The 21,461-nt window shown below is 30.1% G+C and overlaps 7 protein-coding genes and 1 pseudogene across 8 annotated transcripts, besides 2 other annotated features; 3 read left to right on the top strand and 5 right to left on the bottom strand.

Moving 5' to 3' along the window:
• Positions 1-5,997: part of a mobile genetic element that runs on past the window's edge.
• Positions 373-1,039, bottom strand: TVAGG3_0746460 (annotated as a pseudogene). Its single transcript has one exon. A coding segment is annotated over exon 1 (667 nt).
• On the bottom strand, positions 1,556-2,429 carry TVAGG3_0746450 (keratin-associated protein family; the record flags this gene model as incomplete). The annotated part of the gene is made up of 1 exon (XM_051245030.1): positions 1,556-2,429. A coding segment is annotated over one exon (874 nt), but the record flags the coding sequence as incomplete, so codon positions are not given.
• TVAGG3_0746440 (uncharacterized protein) lies at positions 4,531-5,162 on the bottom strand (the record flags this gene model as incomplete). Its single annotated transcript, XM_051245029.1, has 1 exon — positions 4,531-5,162. A coding segment is annotated over one exon (632 nt), but the record flags the coding sequence as incomplete, so codon positions are not given.
• Positions 5,998-7,851: 1,854 nt separating the features above from the next.
• TVAGG3_0746420 (uncharacterized protein) lies at positions 7,852-8,067 on the top strand (the record flags this gene model as incomplete). The annotated part of the gene is made up of 1 exon (XM_001322846.1): positions 7,852-8,067. One exon carries the CDS (start codon positions 7,852-7,854, stop codon positions 8,065-8,067), a length of 216 nt encoding a protein of 71 aa, XP_001322881.1.
• Positions 8,068-10,258: 2,191 nt separating this feature from the next.
• On the bottom strand, positions 10,259-11,557 carry TVAGG3_0746410 (C2 domain (calcium/lipid-binding domain, CaLB) family; the record flags this gene model as incomplete). The annotated part of the gene is made up of 1 exon (XM_001322847.2): positions 10,772-11,449. The coding sequence occupies one exon, from the start codon at positions 11,447-11,449 to the stop codon at positions 10,772-10,774; it is 678 nt and encodes a 225-aa protein (XP_001322882.1).
• A 1,998-nt stretch (positions 11,558-13,555) lies between these two features.
• On the top strand, positions 13,556-15,370 carry TVAGG3_0746400 (CDP-diacylglycerol-inositol 3-phosphatidyltransferase protein; the record flags this gene model as incomplete). The annotated part of the gene is made up of 1 exon (XM_001322848.2): positions 13,684-14,301. One exon carries the CDS (start codon positions 13,684-13,686, stop codon positions 14,299-14,301), a length of 618 nt encoding a protein of 205 aa, XP_001322883.1.
• Positions 15,371-16,081: 711 nt separating this feature from the next.
• TVAGG3_0746390 (protein serine/threonine kinase protein) lies at positions 16,082-17,171 on the bottom strand (the record flags this gene model as incomplete). Its single annotated transcript, XM_001322849.1, has 1 exon — positions 16,152-17,171. The coding sequence occupies one exon, from the start codon at positions 17,169-17,171 to the stop codon at positions 16,152-16,154; it is 1,020 nt and encodes a 339-aa protein (XP_001322884.1).
• A 125-nt stretch (positions 17,172-17,296) lies between these two features.
• Positions 17,297-18,213: a mobile genetic element.
• A 1,613-nt stretch (positions 18,214-19,826) lies between these two features.
• TVAGG3_0746370 (uncharacterized protein) lies at positions 19,827-21,188 on the top strand (the record flags this gene model as incomplete). The annotated part of the gene is made up of 1 exon (XM_001322850.1): positions 19,827-21,188. One exon carries the CDS (start codon positions 19,827-19,829, stop codon positions 21,186-21,188), a length of 1,362 nt encoding a protein of 453 aa, XP_001322885.1.
• Between the last annotated feature and the right edge of the window lie 273 nt (positions 21,189-21,461).

Genomic DNA, 21,461 nt, shown 5'->3' with positions numbered 1-21,461 from the left:
AAAACTAATTTTATTTTTGGACTGCATCATATTTCCAGGACTGTTGTCAAAATGTCATGTTGTCATCATTTTTAAGAGAAGTTAATTAACCTGGTGACATGGTGACGTAGTGACACCCTCGGTTCTTCAAAAATAATTAATTATTGAATAACCTAAAAACCATAAACGTAAACATTAACGATAAAATTTATTTCCAGGACTGTTGTCAAAATGTCATGTTGTCTCATTTTTTCAGAGAAGTTAATTAACCTGGTGACATGGTGACGTAGTGACACCCTCAGTTCTTCAAAAATAATTAATTATTGAATAACCTAAAAACCATAAACGATAAAATATATTTTTGGTCGTTTATGACAAAAATAAATGGTTCATTTACTCACAATATTTTTTTACAAAACGACCCCAAACTTTTAACTTCTTTTCTGCAGTTTCTAATGCTATCTTAGCGAGTTCATATTCTCTAAATTCTCTCTTTAAATCTTCTTGTTCCCATTGGTCTAGTTCGTATGGAGAATCTCTATAACCATAATATATCTCACGTTCATGTTCTAATTGTTTTTCGCACATTTTTCTAACTTCTTCTTCAAACAAATGTTTAGCATTCTCTACTGTATCTTCGAGTTCTTCTTCATCTAATTTCTCATGAACTTTCTTGTCTATGGAGTCCATAATTTTTCCAACTGCTATGCAATATTTTGGAGAAGCCCACATTGCTATATAGTTTATAAGTCTTGGGTCTACATACGTTCCTCTAACCTGTTTGATTTCATCAGGAATTCCTGCATGAATTTTGTATAAAAAGCAACAGTCTGAATTCCGGCGGTTGCTATATTCTTCACAAAATGCCTTATATATATACTCTCTCCCAGGACTTATTTTCCAACAACTTTCTAAAGTCTTTCCTAAACTGCTGACACATATTTGTTGCATTAATGTAACCATCCTTGTCTCTACGTAAGACTTCAATACCGTTATAAGTGCCTTTTGTGAATGTTTCGCCATTAGATTTGTTCGTAAATGATTTTGCTTCGACTGACATTTCTGTTCTTACATACAAAATAAAAAAATGAAACCGATTTTAAAACTAACTTTATTTTTGGGCTGCATCAAATTTCCAGGACTGTTGTCAAAATGTCATGTTGTCATCATTTTTAAGAGAAGTTAATTAACCTGGTGACATGGTGACGTAGTGACACTTTCAGTTCTTCAAAAATAATTAATTATTGAATAACCTGAAAAACATTAACGTAAACATTAACGTAAACATTATTTCTGCAGTTCATCCATTACTTCATTACCTAATTAATTACAGACATAAAATATATTTAGTTCATTCGGTAAGCCTTGACCCAAAAGTCTGGGCTCAAGCACATTCAATGAACGCGGTACCATGCGAATACAGTCACAAATGGTGGCATGTAATCTTTACCCGAGCCTGTTGGATTTGTTGTGAAAGTGTGTGAATGATTTCCTGCGGTTCCACAGAAAATACCTGTGCTTGAATCTACTGGGTCAGTTGTGATATCATATCTATTCATTCCCCATCTATCCGAACCCGCTGCAAGATTTATATAACCTCTTTTTGTTATTGAATGTGAATGATTACCTGTTGTGTTTGTAGTTCCTGTATGAGTGTGCGGTGGAAGGTTTGCTTCTTTAATTTTCTTCGAACCTCCTGTTTGCTTTGAATATCTAGCACAGTATAAGAATTTATCTACAATCTGCTTCCACGTACCAAAACCTAAAACACTTGCTGGATTTGTTGAGTTCATTGATGTATAAATAGAACCAACAGGATATAATGTTTGAAGTATTTCATTTTTCATGCTTGTAATCACATCATTTACTTCCGACTTCTTTGCATAATTTTCATCAACATATGTTTTATCCGCTTTAAGGTCTAAACATCCTGAAACCCATTCTGTATCAGCTTTAACTTTAAAAGTCTCAAATGTCCATTCATGATACCATTCAACCTTTTCTTTAATTTCATTATCTTTTTCATCAACATAAACCAAATTTGCCTTCTTCTCTAACTCACTATCCACATATGTTTTATCCGCCTTCTTCATTATGTCGTTTAGGAAACCTTCTATGAATTCCTCATTTAAATCAAATCTTCCAATCTTCAAAACTTTAGGAAATGCATTTAATGCGTAATATCTCTGTTCTTCTGGTGGAATTGATGTTATATCATCCGGTATTCCTTTAATTTTTGAATTCATAAATAAAATTTCTTTTATATTTGATATCACTGCACCACCTTTGCAAACGAATTCGAAATGTTCATTTTTCAATACTATCTCCAAATCTCCATATTTCAACCTTTGCGTTTGTTCTGCCGTCTTTGAATTATATGCATATATGGCGTATGTAATGGTCTGAGGGACCTGGGTGTTTTGTGCCTTAAGTTGCTGTTGTTTAATCATTTATTATGATTTAAAAATAAATATTTAATCTGTTATCTCATCACCTATTTTTTCTATTTGAAATTGCCATAATATTTCATTCATGAATTCTAAATCACAATCAAATAGGTCAGTTATTCTAAATTTAATATTTGATAAATCTTTTGAATGAAGAATAAATGAATTCCGGATAATTGAAACGGATATGATAAAGAAAATGTGTTTAAGTTGATGGATAAAATGTTTTGTATTGATGGGTAAGAGTTAGGGTCTAATGTTTGATGTGAAAATCTCATTGGGGTATTAACTTTATCACATTTGATTAAAATGAAATTGGAACCAGTGTCAGAATACAAAACATCCCCAACATCTTTTTCAAAATTTAATATCCCCAACAATGAACGAAGATGAGGAGTACAAAATTTAATTTTCAGCGGGAATTTAATAAGGTTATTTATTTCATCAAGTTCAAAAAGTTTATCAGGTTTTGATTTAAAATTTTCTTCATACCATACGATAAATGATTCATTTAAATAACTTAAAATCGTGTTAATATCCCATTTCGCTATCACATTATTATATACATATCATACGTTTTTTCATGGTCATCTTTAATAAATGATATATAATCTGAAGGGTCTAAAAGAATGGGATTAAATTTACCACTCACAGAAACGAGAGTAACATTATAAATTCCGCTAACTGTTAAATTTAATTCACAGTTATTATTCGAAATAATATTGATAATTGACATTTTTATTACGATTAAAAATATGGTAAAGCGTTATTTTCCAGTGATAAATAAAACTAGAATAAGATTACCTCAAGAATTCATAAATTCAACGAATAAGAAATTCATTCATGTTATAAATTTAGTGTTTTCAGAAAATATGAGTCAGTGTCATATTCATCAACAGGTTATATTTCACTTCATTCAAATTTAGTTCAATCAAACCCATATAATGACCATTTCATAAGATTTTCAGATGGTATTAAAAATGTAATTGATAGATTAAAATATGAACAGATTGACAATATCGAATTTTTGGAATTTGGTTTAAATATCCCGATGGAAAAAGATTGAAGTTAAAGATAAAGCTGATACTATAACAAAAAACAATTACAATGACGATCCAGATAGTGGGGAACAAAAAGAAATAAAACAAACGATAGAAACTGGTGAAAGGTCAATTATTATTGATTATGATTCAAAGGATTATTATTCGATAATGTTAATGCTTGAATATTAAATAGCCTTAACAAAGAATTTTTCAAGTGATATTTTATATTCATCAACTATTTTATTATAAATATCATTATATGTTAAATGAAGTTCAGTTGTTGTTCCGTTCTTTGATATCTTAATTGTGCTAATATCCTTTATAGGATTTATTTTTGCAACTGTTCCGCAGCATGAAACCTCATCATCTATGAAAAATTGAATCTTAACGTCTGAATCTTGAACATCACAAAGAATGGCGATAATGTGAATTAATGATTCATAAGGTAAAATAATTAAACCGGATTGGTCAATTAAATTTATTATTGAATCATAATTATTAATTATTATATCACGGTAAATTTTCATTAATTCAGAATTAATGTCTATTTTATATGGGTTCTCGATGTTTGATGAAAGAGGGGGGTATGTTGGATAAGTGGGAATTTCAACAGGTTCTTTACCGGGTTCAGATAAAATGATTGGGTCTCCATTCTCATGGTTTTCTTCATTCTCCTCATTCTTCGGTAAGTCACGAGTTAATAAATTTGGTTGAGTTGCTGACCTTGTTAATTCAGGGCTAACATTAACTTTAACATTTTGAATAATTCGTGATTTATCATCATTTACGTTATAACCAACCGTAATCTCTGCTTTTGCGTTAGTGTTCTTTTGACTAGTGAAACGTCTTCTCATTTATATTCGAATAAAAAAATATATTTAAACTTTTATTTTGCTGGAACTTTTGAATCTATTATTCCCTGTATTTGTTCATGAAGTTGATTTTTAGCTGTTTCATCGAAATTAATAGACCGAATATATTCATTAATTGCATTCTTATAATCATCTGATTTCTCAAATTTTCTTTTATCTGATTCCTTAACTAAATCATAAGTTAAACCTCGTTGCTGATATAATGGTTTCTTAATTAAATCTTTGAATGCTTGAGATAAAGCACCTGATGCAATTCTTGCTACTATAATTGGTTGGAATTGCTGTTTAAGTTCATCTTTAACATTTGCGAAAACTGGATCGAATAAAGCAACTTTAAAGAATTTCTTAGCTGAAATTTCAGGTCTAATATTTGCATATTGACCATCAAACTGGTTAGAATATCGTGGTAATCCATCCGGTCCCTCTTCAATAGCATTTAATTCTTCATTGAAATAAGAATATGGATTATGACGGTATGAATTAATTGGACCATTTTCACCTTCTCCAATGTATTGTTTAACAGCTTTTCCATTTTCATCAAATTGCATAGGATAACGTTCATTATATGCTTTACGTTTAGGATAATCAGATATAGTTAATTTATAACCATTTATGACTTTAATATTACCTTGACCATCAGTAACGAAAACTTCATTTATACCATCAGGTTTTCCATTTGGACCCGTAATGTCTGCTTCGTGTGCTTCCCAATTTGGACCTTGACGTTTGGCATATGCTTGAGCTTCTGGTAATGTTAAAACGTTTCTCATTTGTTTAACATCTTTTTGAAGACCAGCAACAATATGAACTAATTCTTTCATTCCATCAGGAACTTTCATAGTTCTATTATATGCACCCTTTTTGTTTGTCCCTTGTTTTAATGGAACCTGTAGAAGATTTGCATTTCTGTCATGTTTAATTATAAATAAAAAATAAAAATTAATTATAAAAAGTTAATCAAATTTAACACTTCCTTTATTTAAATCAACTATTATTTTTCCATGTTCACCTAATTGCTGATATTGTGTGTAAAGTTCATTAATGCTCATTGGTAAATTCACTTGATAAAGCATAACGTTCAACTGTTGACGACTAAACCCACTGAAAATGAAAAGTGTTGATAGATTTGATTTAATGTTTGTGCTTAATGCTTTGAAAGTATTGAACAGCCATAAAGAATGAACACTGAATGTGTCGACATTGAGTTAATAACTGATTAAAATATGATTTCTCATTTGTTATTAGTTTTGATTTCACTGCATCATCTAGAAAAATGAGTGAATGCAAAAATTCTCTATCAAAATTTGAAATAGAAAGTGTTTCAAATAATTCATCCCGTTGTTTATCAATAATTTTATCCTCTAATCCTTGCTTCTTGATTGTATTATATAATTCTTTATACATTAAAAAGTTTTTTAAATAATCTTCTGCTTCTTCTTGTGATAAATAAATAATTGGAATTTTGATTAAATGCTTTAAAGATTCAAATGTATCATCTGAAGGTGAACCTGAACGGTTGATATAAATTAACACATGTGAATAGGGGGAAGTGTTAGCAATAATGATAATTTGTTTTAATATCGTTAATGTTTTACCTTTATTTTGTTTACCAATTGCTGCAGTGATTGAATTTAAGTAACATTCAGAATATGGAATTTTCATTAATTTTTCCTTAGATAGAGCATTTCTATTATCACTCAATGCTTCATTAATCATATCATCTACGTATGTATTATATACTCCGCTAATTCTTCATAAGGGTGGATGAATTTAAATCCATTTAATCAAAAATAAATTTATAATTTTAAACATTTCTATTCATCAATATTTCATCATATGAACTTCTATACTGTGGTGGTGTACCTGTTGGATGATATTTCAAACCTTCGTCCGGTGTCCATGTCCAATATGTAGTCCTAGTAAACCAAACCTGAGGAGGATTTGTCACCTTTGAACAGTAAGTGTCATTTTCACCCTGAATGATTGGATAAGCTTTCACTTGTACTGTAACTTGTGAGTTGAAAGTTTCTAATCCATCAAAGAATATACCCGCTCCATCACGTTGAACTGGAATAGTGCATAAGAATGAAGTTTGGTCTTTCCATGTTCTAGCTAATGGCGTGCCATCATCATCATTCAGTGGTCTAGTTAATGAGTCCTCGTATTCTTCTGTGCATTCATTCACTCCATCTAAATCAGAAGCTTGAAGCATACGTGTAAAGAATATGTCACCCACTGTGGTCATCGCTTGATCGGGGAAGTTTCTGGAATCTATAGTGACCTGAAGACCTCGAAGCATTGGATTTTCTAAAACGTTCTTTGCATTGCATTCTTCGGAAATGTTAACACAACATCTGTAACATTATGAAGAGCGTATGAGAAATCTGAGCTGATACCTTCAGGAGTGATGCAACCTCCATTTAGTGAACGAACGTCAATATGTTGAGCTGGAATCATGAATGGATCTTCCTTACTGAATAAACGTGGTATTGCTTTAACTGATTCTTCAATTAAACCGTATCCTGGTGTAATGCATTTATCCTCTAAAACTTCCATCTTTGTGCATGAAATAATAACGTCATCAACTGTTGCGTCAGCAGATGTAGCGGCTAAGCTTGTAATTAATTTGGCAGGAAGTCCGATTTGTTGGAATTTGCGATCATATTTATAAACATGATTCATAATCTTTTCATAATTTTCATCAGTTATCTTTTCATAAACGTAATTTTGTAAATCAGCAACTCTTAACGGGTCAACCTGACAAAATACTAAAGTATCCCTGAAAACATAATATTTAAGAATGATTCACCAAATGATTTAGGATAATCATCGAACGCCTGAAATGCTAACAAATCATTTACCGGAATAATCATATCAAAAGTGACATCAACTTCTTCATTTGCTTTCTTGAAAACTTCTGAAGGGTCAATATATTTACCACATACTGAGTTATCATATTTTTGAACATTATTATATAACGAATGAACAAACTTTTTAACTTTCCTTTCTGATTTTGGTTTATATGTTGCAAATGCGAAAGATTCACGGGCGCAATCCATCTGAAGATAACCGGCATCACCTCTTTCGGTTTCTACTTCTAATTGTTTAAAGCTTTGATTTGATGATTTGTAACCAACGAATAAACGCATGCATTTAAAAGCGGCATCACATGTGAAAGCTTTATTTGAAACTAGAGTTGCTTTAACTTTGCGTTTAATATATGTGTCACCTAATTGGTTCACATCATGAGCCGGATTTGTAATTCTTAAATGAGTTTGTTTATCATCAAAATATGGAGCATCAGAGTCATAGCATGAACTTTCAAGTTCTCTATAATATCTTCTACCGTCATTCTTTGCGAATATTTCATTTATCTTTTCGAATGAATGAAACACATTTCCATTAATCGGTTTAGTGTTTAGCACCAAATAGTTAGTCGTCATTTATTATAAAAAAAAATCAAAATTAAAAGATGAAAATGAATTTTTAATTTTAATGAAATAATCAACTATGGCTGCAGGTATATTTAAGAAACTGTGGGATAAAGTAAAAAGAGGAGCGCATAAAGTTTGGGAAACAATGAAGAAAGGAGCAAATTGGATATTTAAGAATAAAGAAGCAATTAGTGACGTTGCTGAATCAATAACACCAAAAGCCGCCCCAATAAGAGAAATATTAAATAAAGGAGAAAAAGTTTATCAAAGACTTCAACCGATACTAAGATAAAAATAATATTTATTTATTTTTCCACTATCTACCTCCTATTTTATTAAGTATTCCTTCAGCTATTCCACCAATTGCGTTACCTGCTTGTGCTCCCATCGCCGGATTACCTGCTTTAGTACCTAATACTCCACCTATGATAGTTCCTGCCGTTTTCGCTACTGGTGCCAAAAAGTTTGCAATGGGTTTAATAATATTTTTATGAACCCAACCCGCAGCTTTCTTAATTCCATCCCATAATTTTTTAAAGAATCCTGCCGCCATTTCTGATTTAATATTAATTAAAAAATATATTTCATCACTTATATTCTAATTTTTATTTAATGATAAATGAAACCGATTTTAAAAATAAATGAAACAGAGGAGGAAGAAATAAATGAAGGTGAAAATGTTCAACAAAAAATAAACGTTGTTAAACCAATTACTGAAATAAAAATTTTTTCATCTGTTGAAGAATTTAATGACTATTATGCTAACAATAAAAAATTATTTGAAGAATTGACAACGTGTAAATTGAATAAAATGTTTAAAGTTGATGGATTCAAAATTTCAAAAATAAAAGGAGTGGTTAGTTTGAAATCTATTCCTCAATCAATAATCACCTCATTAATGAAAATTGATGATTTAACAAAAAGAATAGAAGAGATTGAAGAAAGAATAAATCAAATAATTGATATCATAAATTCAAATAATCATTAATTTCTTAAAGTTCAATGTTGATTCTGAGACATGAATTTTTAAAGTTTATTTTTTTATTTTTTATTTCATTATGGTAGTGAATCTTTTACTCGTTTATGAGGTCTTTGATTATGACTCCATTGATTCCATTCAGGATTTAAACAATGTTTAATTAATCGCGGAATATCTGACATCATCTATATATAGCTTCTTTTATAAAAGATAAAAAATAAATTATTTTAAAATTAATGTTAATTTTTTAATGATTTATTTCATTATGTTTGGGTTGAGTGTAAATGTCTTACAATTTTGAAAATTTTTTAAATCTTGATTTATTCAAAAACGTAAGAATAAAAACCGTCAGAATCATACATTTTTTACTTCATATGTTAAAAAAAATGATACAAAATCGCTCGATATTGTATGAATTCTTACGTTTACAAAAAAAGTCACACAACCCGTCCACATATACTACTATAATTTTAATAATTTGAAATAAAGTTTTGGGTCTGTCGAAAATATAGTTTCTAGTCAATAAATTAACAAATGGTATTAAGGGTTTTGTTTTGCTAAAATTGTCACTTTTATAGCATATTTGTTTTTGGATGTTTTGCGAAACCAAAAAAAAAACTATGATATACAATGTGTGTGTAAAGAAAATACTTTATTTAACTAGTTAAAAATCATTTGGTATTGATCAAGTTATTTTTTCTGGATAAGATATTATATGGATAATTGGATAGAAAATACAATTATATAATCTTGTACCTGGTTTAATTAAGCTAATTGTCATCAGAAACTTGTAATTTTTATGAATTTCAGATTTTCTTTTCATTACTGCTTTTCTTAATAGGTCAAGTTCTTATTTACGTTATAAAGTATGATATTTACAAATATCAAGTTATCATGTTTTTTGAGAAATTATGAGAAACAAACAAAAATGAAAAAGATAGGAATAGCAATGAATAGTGATGTGGGTATAGAAAATGTAAGAGATATGGATGCAAAGCAATCAGTATTTAGGATATTGACCATAGATTTCGAAAAAAAAATGCTGCTAATTGAGCGAAAACTATGATTATATTATAAGGCTGTCATTTAAAGCATAATGAAACTATTCCCTTTTCATTTTAATCGAATAAGATAGTAAAGATTTTTGAATTAGCTAGAAACTGATGAGATGTTTTCACAAATCAGATTTGTTTAATCTCTATAATGCATAATTCACTCATATTCAATTTTGATATTGCGAGATATTTTTGCTATCGGTTTCGCAATTTTGACACAATAGCAAGAGGGTTCTATAAGCATTATTATCAACGTAGAATCTGAATATCATATCAGAAAATGTCGCAAATCTGGCATTTACCCGACCAAATAGCAAAAATAATTGAATACTTTTCGCAAAAACTTTAAAAATCGATAAAAATATGAAATATAGATATTAAAGAGACTTTTTATATAATACATAAAGATTTTCCAAAAATATGATACCGCAAAATTAAAAAAGTGACGTCTTGAGTGGAGTCAAAGGTCGAAATTGCTAGCTAAATGTTTTTTTAGCGAAATTGCGTATTGTACGTTTTTTTCGCAAAACGAAACCCTTAATGGTATTAGCATTTTTTCATGATTTCTAATTATGGTGCTGTATTTTCTTAATTGGGAATGTAGGACAAGTTTACTTGTTAAAATAGCCAAACCACAAAGTGGCAAAACAAAAAGGTGTATAATTTGAGAATAATTAAAGCATTTAATTATTTCATCAGAATATTGATCCACAAAAATCTCGAAAATGTCAAATTTTCTGGATGATTCGTTTTAATTTACATTAGTATTAAAGTCTTTAAAGAGTGTCAATGTTTATTTTTCAGGTGCCAAAAAATTCATCATCGAGATTTTGATATTTTAAAATAACACGAATACAAAAAAGGCTCTTAAATTAAGAATAGGATATAGCTTTAATTCAATAACAAACAAAAAAACATTTAATATCGCAAAAACATATAATAAATTAAATAAAACAATGAGACTAATGATAGTATGGCTGGCCACCCCACTGAGAATTAGATCCTGGTGGGGGTTGTCCAGGTGCAGGTACCCTTGGATAATTAATTTGAGGCGGAGGATAAATGGGCTGCTGAGCATTAACTCCACCTGGTGGCTGTCCCATATATTGTGGAGAACCTCCCATATGGCCTTGATTATAATTCCATCCTCCGTTTTGGTTTGGATACATTGGTACAGGGTATTGGGCTGGGTACATAGGTCCTGCTGTTTGTTGGCTCATTGGATAACGAATATTTGAATAAGTATTTTGATTTGGGGCTTGAGGATTTAAACGCCAGAGGTAATCGGGGATTTGCCATTTCGGTTTTACAAGCATATTACCAAAAGGTGCCTGAAATTCGGCTGTTTGAAATGCGAGATGAATATCTAATAAGACAAGTAGGTCGGATATGCCAGGCCTGGCTGGTTTGAGTGGAAACCACATTCTTACAATCTGATCTTTTGGAAACCATTCTAGTGGCAGAGAAACGCTCGCTATAGATTGATCTGAGTAAACGTTAGCTTCTACTAGATTTATTTCAAAAATTACTTTCTCTGGTGAGTTATATTCGAATCTGTATACGTGATTGCACGACGGCGGAAAAGTATTTGTAAAATTGGCTGAAAGGCCTATACTTCCTGGAGTTAATTTAATTATCATCTTGAAATTACATCCTATAAAGTTTCCCACTGGACGTTGACTCAAGTGGTGGACTCGTACATAAGCTTTCCCCATTTTGTCGCACTTGAGATTTCTAGGAAAAAAAATCGGATCCACTCTAAATTTTTCATGATCGGATTTAATATATTCTACATTTAATGAACCTTGATTTAGGATAAGGGTTTCGTTTTGCTAAAATTGTCACTTTTATAGCATATTTGTTTTTGGATGTTTTGCGAAACCAAAAAAAACTATGATATACAATGTGTGTGTAAAGAAAATACTTTATTTACTAGTTAAAAAATCATTTGGTATTGATCAAGTTATTTTTTCTGGATAAGATATTATATGGATAATTGGATAGAAAATACAATTATATAATCTTGTACCTGGTTTAATTAAGCTAATTGTCATCAGAAACTTGTAATTTTTATGAATTTCAGATTTTCTTTTCATTACTGCTTTTCTTAATAGGTCAAGTTCTTATTTACGTTATAAAGTATGATATTTACAAATATCAAGTTATCATGTTTTTTGAGAAATTATGAGAAACAAACAAAAATGAAAAAGATAGGAATAGCAATGAATAGTGATGTGGGTATAGAAAATGTAAGAGATATGGATGCAAAGCAATCAGTATTTAGGATATTGACCATAGATTTCGAAAAAAAAATGCTGCATATTGAGCGAAAACTATGATTATATTATAAGGCTGTCATTTAAAGCATAATGAAACTATTCCCTTTTCATTTTAATCGAATAAGATAGTAAAGATTTTTGAATTAGCTAGAAACTGATGAGATGTTTTCACAAATCAGATTTTTAATCTCTATAATGCATAATTCACTCAATATCTCAATTTTGATATTGCGAGATATTTTTGCTATCGGTTTCGCAATTTTGACACAATAGCAAGAGGGTTCTATAAGCATTATTATCAACGTAGAATCTGAATATCATATCAGAAAATGTCGCAAATCTGACATTTACCCGACCAAATAGCAAAAATAATTGAATACTTTTCGCAAAAACTTTAAAAATCGATAAAAAATATGAAATATAGATATTAAAGAGACTTTTTATATAATATTCATAAAGATTTTCCAAAAATATGATACCGCAAAATTAAAAAAGTGACGTCTTGAGTGGAGTCAAAGGTCGAAATTGCTAGCTAAATGTTTTTTAGCGAAATTGCGTATTGTACGTTTTTTTCGCAAAACGAAACCCTTAATTCAGATGGCATATCGTATGCTCAATATGTCAGATTTTTTGAGACCAAATTGAAATATTTACACTCACATGATATCACGATATTTCTTTGTGGGTTAAGTTTGATCCATTGTTGCAAATTTAATATAATGCTCTTTTTTCAACATTCAGATCTAGTTTTTGTTGAAAAATCATTAATGATTATCTCTTTAAAACCCTCCATAAATCTATAGATATATTCGTGTACACCAAGTATTTGTGCAACTTTCTTGCTTTTTCACAGAATTTTAGTATCGAATTGAGAAAATTGGGGATCTTTTGTAATAAATCTGATAACTTTTCAGCATGATAAAAGAGTCATGTAACAATCCAAATCATGTGGAAAACAAAGCATTTTACTCCAAAAATATAAAATTAAAATAGCAGATACAAGAAAAATGAGCACTTATCACTCCTCAATGAATCATACTATTTGACCTAAAATTACTATTGAATAATACGTTATTAGATTTTAAAATTAACGTTAATTTTCTTTTTTTTTTAAAGTTTGGATAAAAATGTCTTTCCTATATGACACCTATATTCCCATATATGCACCAAATTTATTCCTTTTAATGAACAATAATTTTATTCTAGATAATGATGAAGGAGTATCACAGATTGAAATTTGGCAATAACAAAAAATACCATACAGAGTGTTGACGAACAATCTTCATCCAACATGCGATTTTTAATTAGATTAGAATAAAATTCTTATTTGTCAATAAATCATTTTAATCAAAGCTTGCTAAATAATATATTTACAATAAGAGCTTGACAAAATTTTCTATAACTTGCGATAGAGAAAAATTGAAAGAAATGGTTTGAGATCAAAATGATCGGGAATTGAGAGTAATCTAAAAGTTCAGATAATTTTATTATGTAATTATGAATAGAGTATATAGCTGAACACATTTTATTTTTTAAAAGGATGAGCGGAAATTTAACGATGAGTCTTCAAATTCTATTTTGCTTCACATCTCGGAATGGTATCTCTTTATCTGTACATTCCAAACCTTATTGGTTATACCCGCATCATCCTTATGTTCGCAGCTTATTATATAGCTGATACACAGCCATATTTGTTCTTCTTATTCTATTTCTTATCTCAATTCTTAGACATGTTCGATGGTATGGCCGCCCGCGCCTTCAACCAATCAACAAAATTTGGTGCACTTCTTGATATGGTTACAGACAGATGCTCTACTGTTGGTTTACTTTTCGTGATCGCTCAGAGATATCCAAAACTTACACTTGCTTGCCATTTCTTCGTTTGGCTCGACATCTTCTCTCATTGGGCTCACATGTTGGCTACACTTAAGGCTGGCAGCGCTTCCCACAAGATCGTTAAGGATGGTCCATGGCTCCTTCGTTTCTATTACGCTGCCCACTGGTTTATGGTTGTTCTCATTTTCGCTGCTGAAGGCTTGCCATGCATGTTATACTTACTTAGCTTCAAAGAGCAAATCCCAGCTATTTGTGTCCAAGTTGTTACCTACCTTGCTTATGCATTAGCACCACTCTTCTTCACAAAGCACTTTATCAATGTTATCCAGTTCTTCCATGCTGCTAACTCACTTGATAAGATTGAGAAGAAGGAGTAAATAGAGAATCTCTTTAATAAACATGTTAAAATAACTTAACTTAATATGACTATCATTTCTTTTTTAAGTATAGAATGTGAAGAAAAACATTTTGATTTGTTTTTAGAAGGATTCTCTTTTCGGACAGTTAAAATAAATTGTGGTAAGTAGTGATGCCAATAATTTCATGCTTTTTTTCTTCATTTTATTTGGTGTTTTCAATTTGATTTCATCTGTAAACTTGACTAAGTAATTTTCGGAGGGCTAGAGTGCCCATCCACCAGAATTGTTTTAGCTGTGGATAATTAAGCTGACAGCATTGTAACATTTCTAGATTTTCTTCGAAAAATAATTTGAAATGAGTTTGATTGATTGCAATTACACCAAATCTTCAAACGGAAATTATTTAATAGATATGAATTACAGCATATGCAATATATCTGAAAGTTTCAGAAGTCAGATTACCAAATTAAGTATAAAGAATTCGCTTTCGAAGGTGTGAGAAGTATAAATCAATTAGTTATTCCTTCAAGTGTTACTGAAATTGGAGATTATTCTTTAAATACTGCTAAACCAATTCCAATATTTATTTATCAATCACATTGTCTATTAACAGCCAATGCTTTTGTGAATTTAGATTCAAACTCAAAAGTTATTATAAATTCCAATTCTCACCCGATCAGTAATCGAAAATTTTGTAGCATACGATTATTTTCCATTGAAAAATTATCACTAAAAAACTTTAAAAAATTAACTTTTATTCTTAATTTCATGTATGAAGGAGGTAGGAAATGACTTTAAGATTGACATCCTATTCATGGCTAAAGTTTTAGGAACTTTGAAGCCTAATTTGATATTGAAATTTTGGAAGATCAATAAATATGGGGATAAAAGTTGCATAACCTTGGACATTAAGAGGACATGTTATGAGAGTGGATAGCGTTCGACGATTCACTGAAAAAGTTACTCCTCGAAAAGACTATCTAAAGCCATCAAGTTTTTTGAATATTTTCTATCGTCTCTTTATTTTTAGTAAATTAGGATGCTCATTAAACAGTATGATTAAATATACAAAAATTTTTAATTTATTTTTCAAGGGAAAATAATCGTACGCTACAAAATTCTTTCGATTCATCATTCAATTGAGAATGATAATTTTGTAGCATATTTAGAAAAATACTCGGTCGCTGGCGCTCCCTTCGCATTTTTCTAAAAAACGCTACAAAATTATTAATTTCAGATCATCCGATGCATTTAATTAATTGCCTAATTTCATTTTTGAGTTATTTTACATTGGATCAGAAGATATTACTGATTCAGAAACGTGTAAAGATATTAGTCAGCATGCACGTACTATTTGTGTTACAAATCATTATAACGGAGATTCATTTTGCAGAAGGCCGGTAACTAGAGAGGTATTTGATGATTTATTAGGACTTGATAAGTGTTCTTCAGCAAAATTTGCTTTGCACTCTTATGCAGAAATAAGAATCCATCTTATCAATTCAATCTCAACCAAATTTATTGGAATTTTCCGCGAAATGTGATGAAAATGAGAGTTGTCAAGAGATATATTTGCTAAAACACAATTTTTGAGGAAATTATAATTAATACCTTTATCTTCCGCGTGTCAAAAGTAATTTGTCATGCAATCGATTTATTAATGATTAATATATTGGGAATATGCCAATCAAACTTCTGAAAACCAAGAATGAGTTTTCATATTGAGCTATTCTTTTTTATTACTATTAAATACATACGGGCTTTTGAAATTCTTAACATTTTGAAATCATTCATATCTGTTAAAGCTATATTTTTAAGCTTTATATCAATGAAATATATAAAAATATAAAAATAAACAAACAATTTAGTTATTTGAGAATGAAAGTCTCAACTTGACCACTATGGAATCTTGATTTAATTTTTGGAAGCTTATTATTTCCAACCATTAAGTTCATTTTGAAAATATTAATTGCTTTTGATTGAGCGCTATAAGAAGATCTATTTCTAGGTATCGCTTGACTTCTGGCTCTTCCTTTTGGAGATAAAACATCTTGAATTTCTTCTGAATCAGAATTAACAGGATCTACAGATTCCTTTTCGAATAATGGCATGCTTAATATCTCTTGGGCTGTTGGTCTTTCATTTGGATCAATAACGATCATTTTATTAATTAGTTCTGCTACTTCGGGAGGTGTATTTGATCGTAATTTATAGGATGCTGTACATATTCGATTTTTGAGTATTGTAAGATTGTCACTTCTCCATGGAGTCATTCCATTAATTAAGAAAGCGAAAAGAACTCCCAGTGACCAAATATCAGCTTGCATTGGATTGTGTGGCTTCTTAAGGATTACTTCAGGAGCTTCGTAAAGGAATGAGCCAGAAAATGCTGAAACGACATTGTTTGCATTTCGTATTGAAATTCCGAAATCGGATAATTTGATGTGTCCAAGGGAGTCAACAAGGATATTTCCGGGCTTGATATCTCGGTGAGCAATGTCTTTTGAGTGAACAAAAGCGGGGGCAGATAAAATTTGTCTACCATAGGTAATAAATTGCGGTAATGGAAGCCCATTTTCTCCAACTGAATCTTGCAAAGATCCATGTTGACAATACTCGAGAATCATGTAAAAATTATTTCCCTCAGTAAAGTGATCATATAACCTAATAATGTTTTGATGAGACAAGCTCATAAGAGCTTTAATTTCAGCATCCAATGGGTCTACATCACCTTCTTTGATTGGTTCGCTATCAATCGGAGTAACTTTTGCAACGTAAGATTGATGATATACCTCGCTTTCTACAAGATAAACCGTTGAGAATCCTCCTTTTCCAATAGCTTTCTTAAAAACGTATGAATGAATTGTTTGAGGAAACTGGGTTATCATTGGCACTTTTTCTTCCAAATTGAAAAGTCTCTTAGAAATATATTTGAAAACGTATTTTTAATAAATATATATCCACTATACAGATACTAAATTTGTTAAAACTACTGATATTTACAATTTCTTAAGGGTGCACACGAGAGGATCATGTAAACTTCAGAATTTAGAACCTTATTTTAGGTATTATCTTGGCTACCTATTTAGGCTCGAAAAGCAAAAAATATCAAAAAATACAACTTGACTCCATTATGACCCTTTCATGGAGGTAGTTTTTATCCGCTAGTATTTTCCCTTTGAATCTCTTTACAATTCGAAATCAAATTCAAACCTCAGTAGAAGAAAGGAAGAATCGACTTACTACGGTTGTAATACGAATAAATACATATATTTAATTATTTTTATTTACATAATAATTGTTTGAAGCTCATATTCCATCAAATTTTTAAATAAAAACATTAAAATGGTGAAAATGTTCATATATTTTAATAGGGTTTTGGCACTTTATTGAGGAATTACTACATACATAGTCGAACTGAACTTGATATTTTGAAATTTAAATTATTTATCAAAATTAAAATTTAACTTGAAATTTATAATTATTTAGTCATATTTTGCATAATTCTAAGTAGATTTTGTAAAAAATCAAGAAAGAAAAATTTTAACGTGCTTTATTTTTTCTTTTTTATAATAATACATATTATTATATAATTAACATATTCATAATGTTTCACCCTTTCAAAAATATAATCCTCCTCTCAAATAAACGTACATACGGGTGGCCTCTTTTTCAAAAAATTAAAATTTGAAATTTTGGGCTCAAATATTAGAGATTTTTTCAACCTTCAACGATATATGTTGTCTATATCAGACCTCCTTTCTTTTTGATACTTAACATTGTTCCTAAATCTTAGCCGTTAAGGCTGTTCTGAAAATATTTTTTTTTCGAAAAAATTCGAAAAAAATTCTTAAAATTCAAAAATCCCTTAATTCCTGAGGATTTTGGAAAAAAAGTTTTTACATGAACATGTGTATATTATATGAAGTAAGGGTTTCGTTTTGCGAAAAAAACGTACAATACGCAATTTCGCTAAAAAAACATTTAGCTAGCAATTTCGACCTTTGACTCCACTCAAGACGTCACTTTTTTAATTTTGCGGTATCATATTTTTGGAAAATCTTTATGAATATTATATAAAAAGTCTCTTTAATATCTATATTTCATATTTTATCGATTTTTAAAGTTTTTTGCGAAAAAGTATTCAAATTATTTTGCTATTTGGTCGGGTAAAATGTGCAGATTTCTGACTTTCGATATTATTCAGATTCTACGTTGATAATAATGCTTATAGAACCCTCTTGCTATTGTGTCAAAATTGCGAAACCGATAGCAAAAATATCTCGCAAAATCTCAAAATTGAGATATTGAGTGAATTATGCATTATAGAGATTAAAATCTGATTTGTGAAAACATCTCATCAGTTTCTAGCTAATTCAAAAATCTTTACTATCTTATTCGATTAAAATGAAAAGGGAATAGTTTCATTATGCTTTAAATGACAGCCTTATAATATAATCATAGTTTTCGCTCAATATGCAGCATTTTTTTTTCGAAATCTATGGTCAATATCCTAAATACTGATTGCTTTGCATTCATATCTCTTACATTTTCTATACCCACATCACTATTCATTGCTATTCCTATCTTTTTCATTTTTGTTTGTTTCTCATAATTTCTCAAAAAACATGATAACTTGATATTTGTAAATATCATACTTTATAACATAAATAAGAACTTGACCTATTAAGAAAAGCAGTAATGAAAAGAAAATCTGAAATTCATAAAAATTACAAGTTTCTGATGACAATTAGCTTAATTAAACCAGGTACAAGATTATATAATTGTATTTTCTATCCAATTATCCATATAATATCTTATCCAGAAAAAATAACTTGATCAATACCAAATGATTTTTTAACTAGTAAATAAAGTATTTTCTTTACACACACATTGTATATCATAGTTTTTTTTTTGGTTTCGCAAAACATCCAAAAACAAATATGCTATAAAAGTGACAATTTTAGCAAAACGAAACCCTTATCTGAATTGAGATTATTTCCTTTTTTAAATGATTTTTCAAATTTTAGTCAAAATAAAATGACTTCAAAAATAGCAAATCACTTTGATGGTTAGGAGTGTAATAGATTACATTTTATGATTCTTATATTAATCATTTAATCGATCAACGGAATTTTTTACCAGTCATTTCCTTTAAAGACAAGTTTTCCATTATTATTTGATTTCTAAATTTGAATCGTTATATTCCTTACACTGAATTTTTGAATATCTTCGGAGTTTGCATTGAATTGAATTTCTCTGAAACACAAATTGCATGAAAATGCAAAAGTTCAATGCAACTTACGTACCTCATTTCAAATCAATGATAAAGTCATGGAAGAAAATATAATTGAGAGCTATTTGTAAAAGTATCTACACAATTATGTAAAAACGATACATATGATTCAATTCACCTATAATTTTCATTTATGTTTCTTTTATTCTCCTCTTTATCTCTATCGGTTCAAGTTCAAACCGGAAAACATAGCGCCTTTCTGGTCAATGGTAAACTTCAATTAACCGTACCACCAACTCCTTTTAACATGAGAAACTATTTAGTCATTATGAACTCGAACGAGTTTAAAGAAACTATGACAATTAATACAGGTGAATTACCTCTTTTGCTCGAGCCCAAGGGAAATGCTACTGAAGTTTTCTATTTCTTTGATGCATTTCCAAAGCCAGCACATGTGGAATTTATCATTGGAAATTGCCCATTTTCTCTTACTCCTGTTTCCAAATTCGCAAATGTTTTTAACTATTATATTGTTCTCCTTCCAACGGTGAATGATTTATCTTATCACCTAGAACCAGAGATTAAACTTGGCGCATTCACATATGGTCCTTCATGGGCACAATCAGATATGTACCCAATTGGACAAGTTATGGATCTTCCGGTTTCTGCCAGTGAATATTCAGTTATTAAATTTGAAGGAAATGGTGATAAAACGCCGAAATTAAACATCGGACATGTTATCGTGAAATCTGGAATTCCAGGAGTAACGATTTTCCAATACGGATGCCATACAGATCTAGATCCAATTACAAAAGTAAAGTACTTTGATCAAACAGTTGATGGTGCGGTATATCCTGCAGGACCAGATGTACTAGAAACACTTCAATGGGGTATTAACGATGTAGTTTTCCCATATAAGTTTGAAGATGAAGTTTATAACTGGATCCATATCCAATACAGGCTACCACAATATAGTGTTTTGGTTACAATGAAGACAAACAAAGATGAGCCTTTTAACGGCACATATTGGTACTCAAATCCACCAGATTCTGGTGCTGGGACAATACATAAAGAAAATGTTGCCTTCTTTACTAATGTAGCAAATAATCATATTGATTTGTTTTCTAATAGAAATCAAATAGCAAGATTTGTCCTTTTCAACATTTCGCAAATTGGCCCGATAGATAATTACGAAATCATCCTTAGTTATAAAACTTATTCAACAACATTTGATTTCAACAAGTCTTATGTAGTTTTCGTTCCAAATCCTTCTCAAATTAATTTTGGATTCCTAACTAACAGATACAAATACGAGATACATGGTGCAGATGGAGAAACAACAACAGACACATCAAAGCCATACTACCTTTATCTTACAAAAGACAAGAAATATGAAAGTCAAAATGCCTATTTTCATCCAGCTGTCGAAGTCGACAACAATGCACTCTATGACGTAGCTAAATCGACAAGTCAGAATCCAACAGATCCAGTAGTTCTTATGGGTCTGCACAGAGAATGGCCACCTTTGCTTACTAATAAACAAATATTCATTATAGCAGCATGTGCCGCCGGCGTTCTCTTCATTGTCATTATCATATGTGCTTGCTGCTGCTGCAAGAAAAAGAAAGGAAAAGGAAAGCATTCATCGTCAAGTGGAGATAAAGTCTAAATTATTTTTATTTGTATAAGAAAATCAGAAATTTGAATAAATATTCATTTTAAAATGTTTATTATGGTGCTTTTTCAATTGTTTTAGTCAAAAATTATCAGATTCAGTAAATCAATTCAGGAAATCTGTACAAACTATTGCATTTATATTAGATTATATCATTATTACAAAATTTATGAGGAAAACTGAAAGCTTACGTATATTTCAGGAGAATCAAATAAAAATAAAATTAAAAACTCACATTCTCTATATTCAAATGGAAAAATAGTAGAT

The sequence above is a fragment of the Trichomonas vaginalis genome, chromosome III, assembly GCF_026262505.1.
Source record: "Trichomonas vaginalis G3 chromosome III, whole genome shotgun sequence".
Classification (NCBI taxonomy): domain Eukaryota; phylum Parabasalia; order Trichomonadida; family Trichomonadidae; genus Trichomonas; species Trichomonas vaginalis.
Note: the sequence above shows the minus strand (reverse complement) of the source record. Positions and strands in the feature narration are given on the sequence as shown.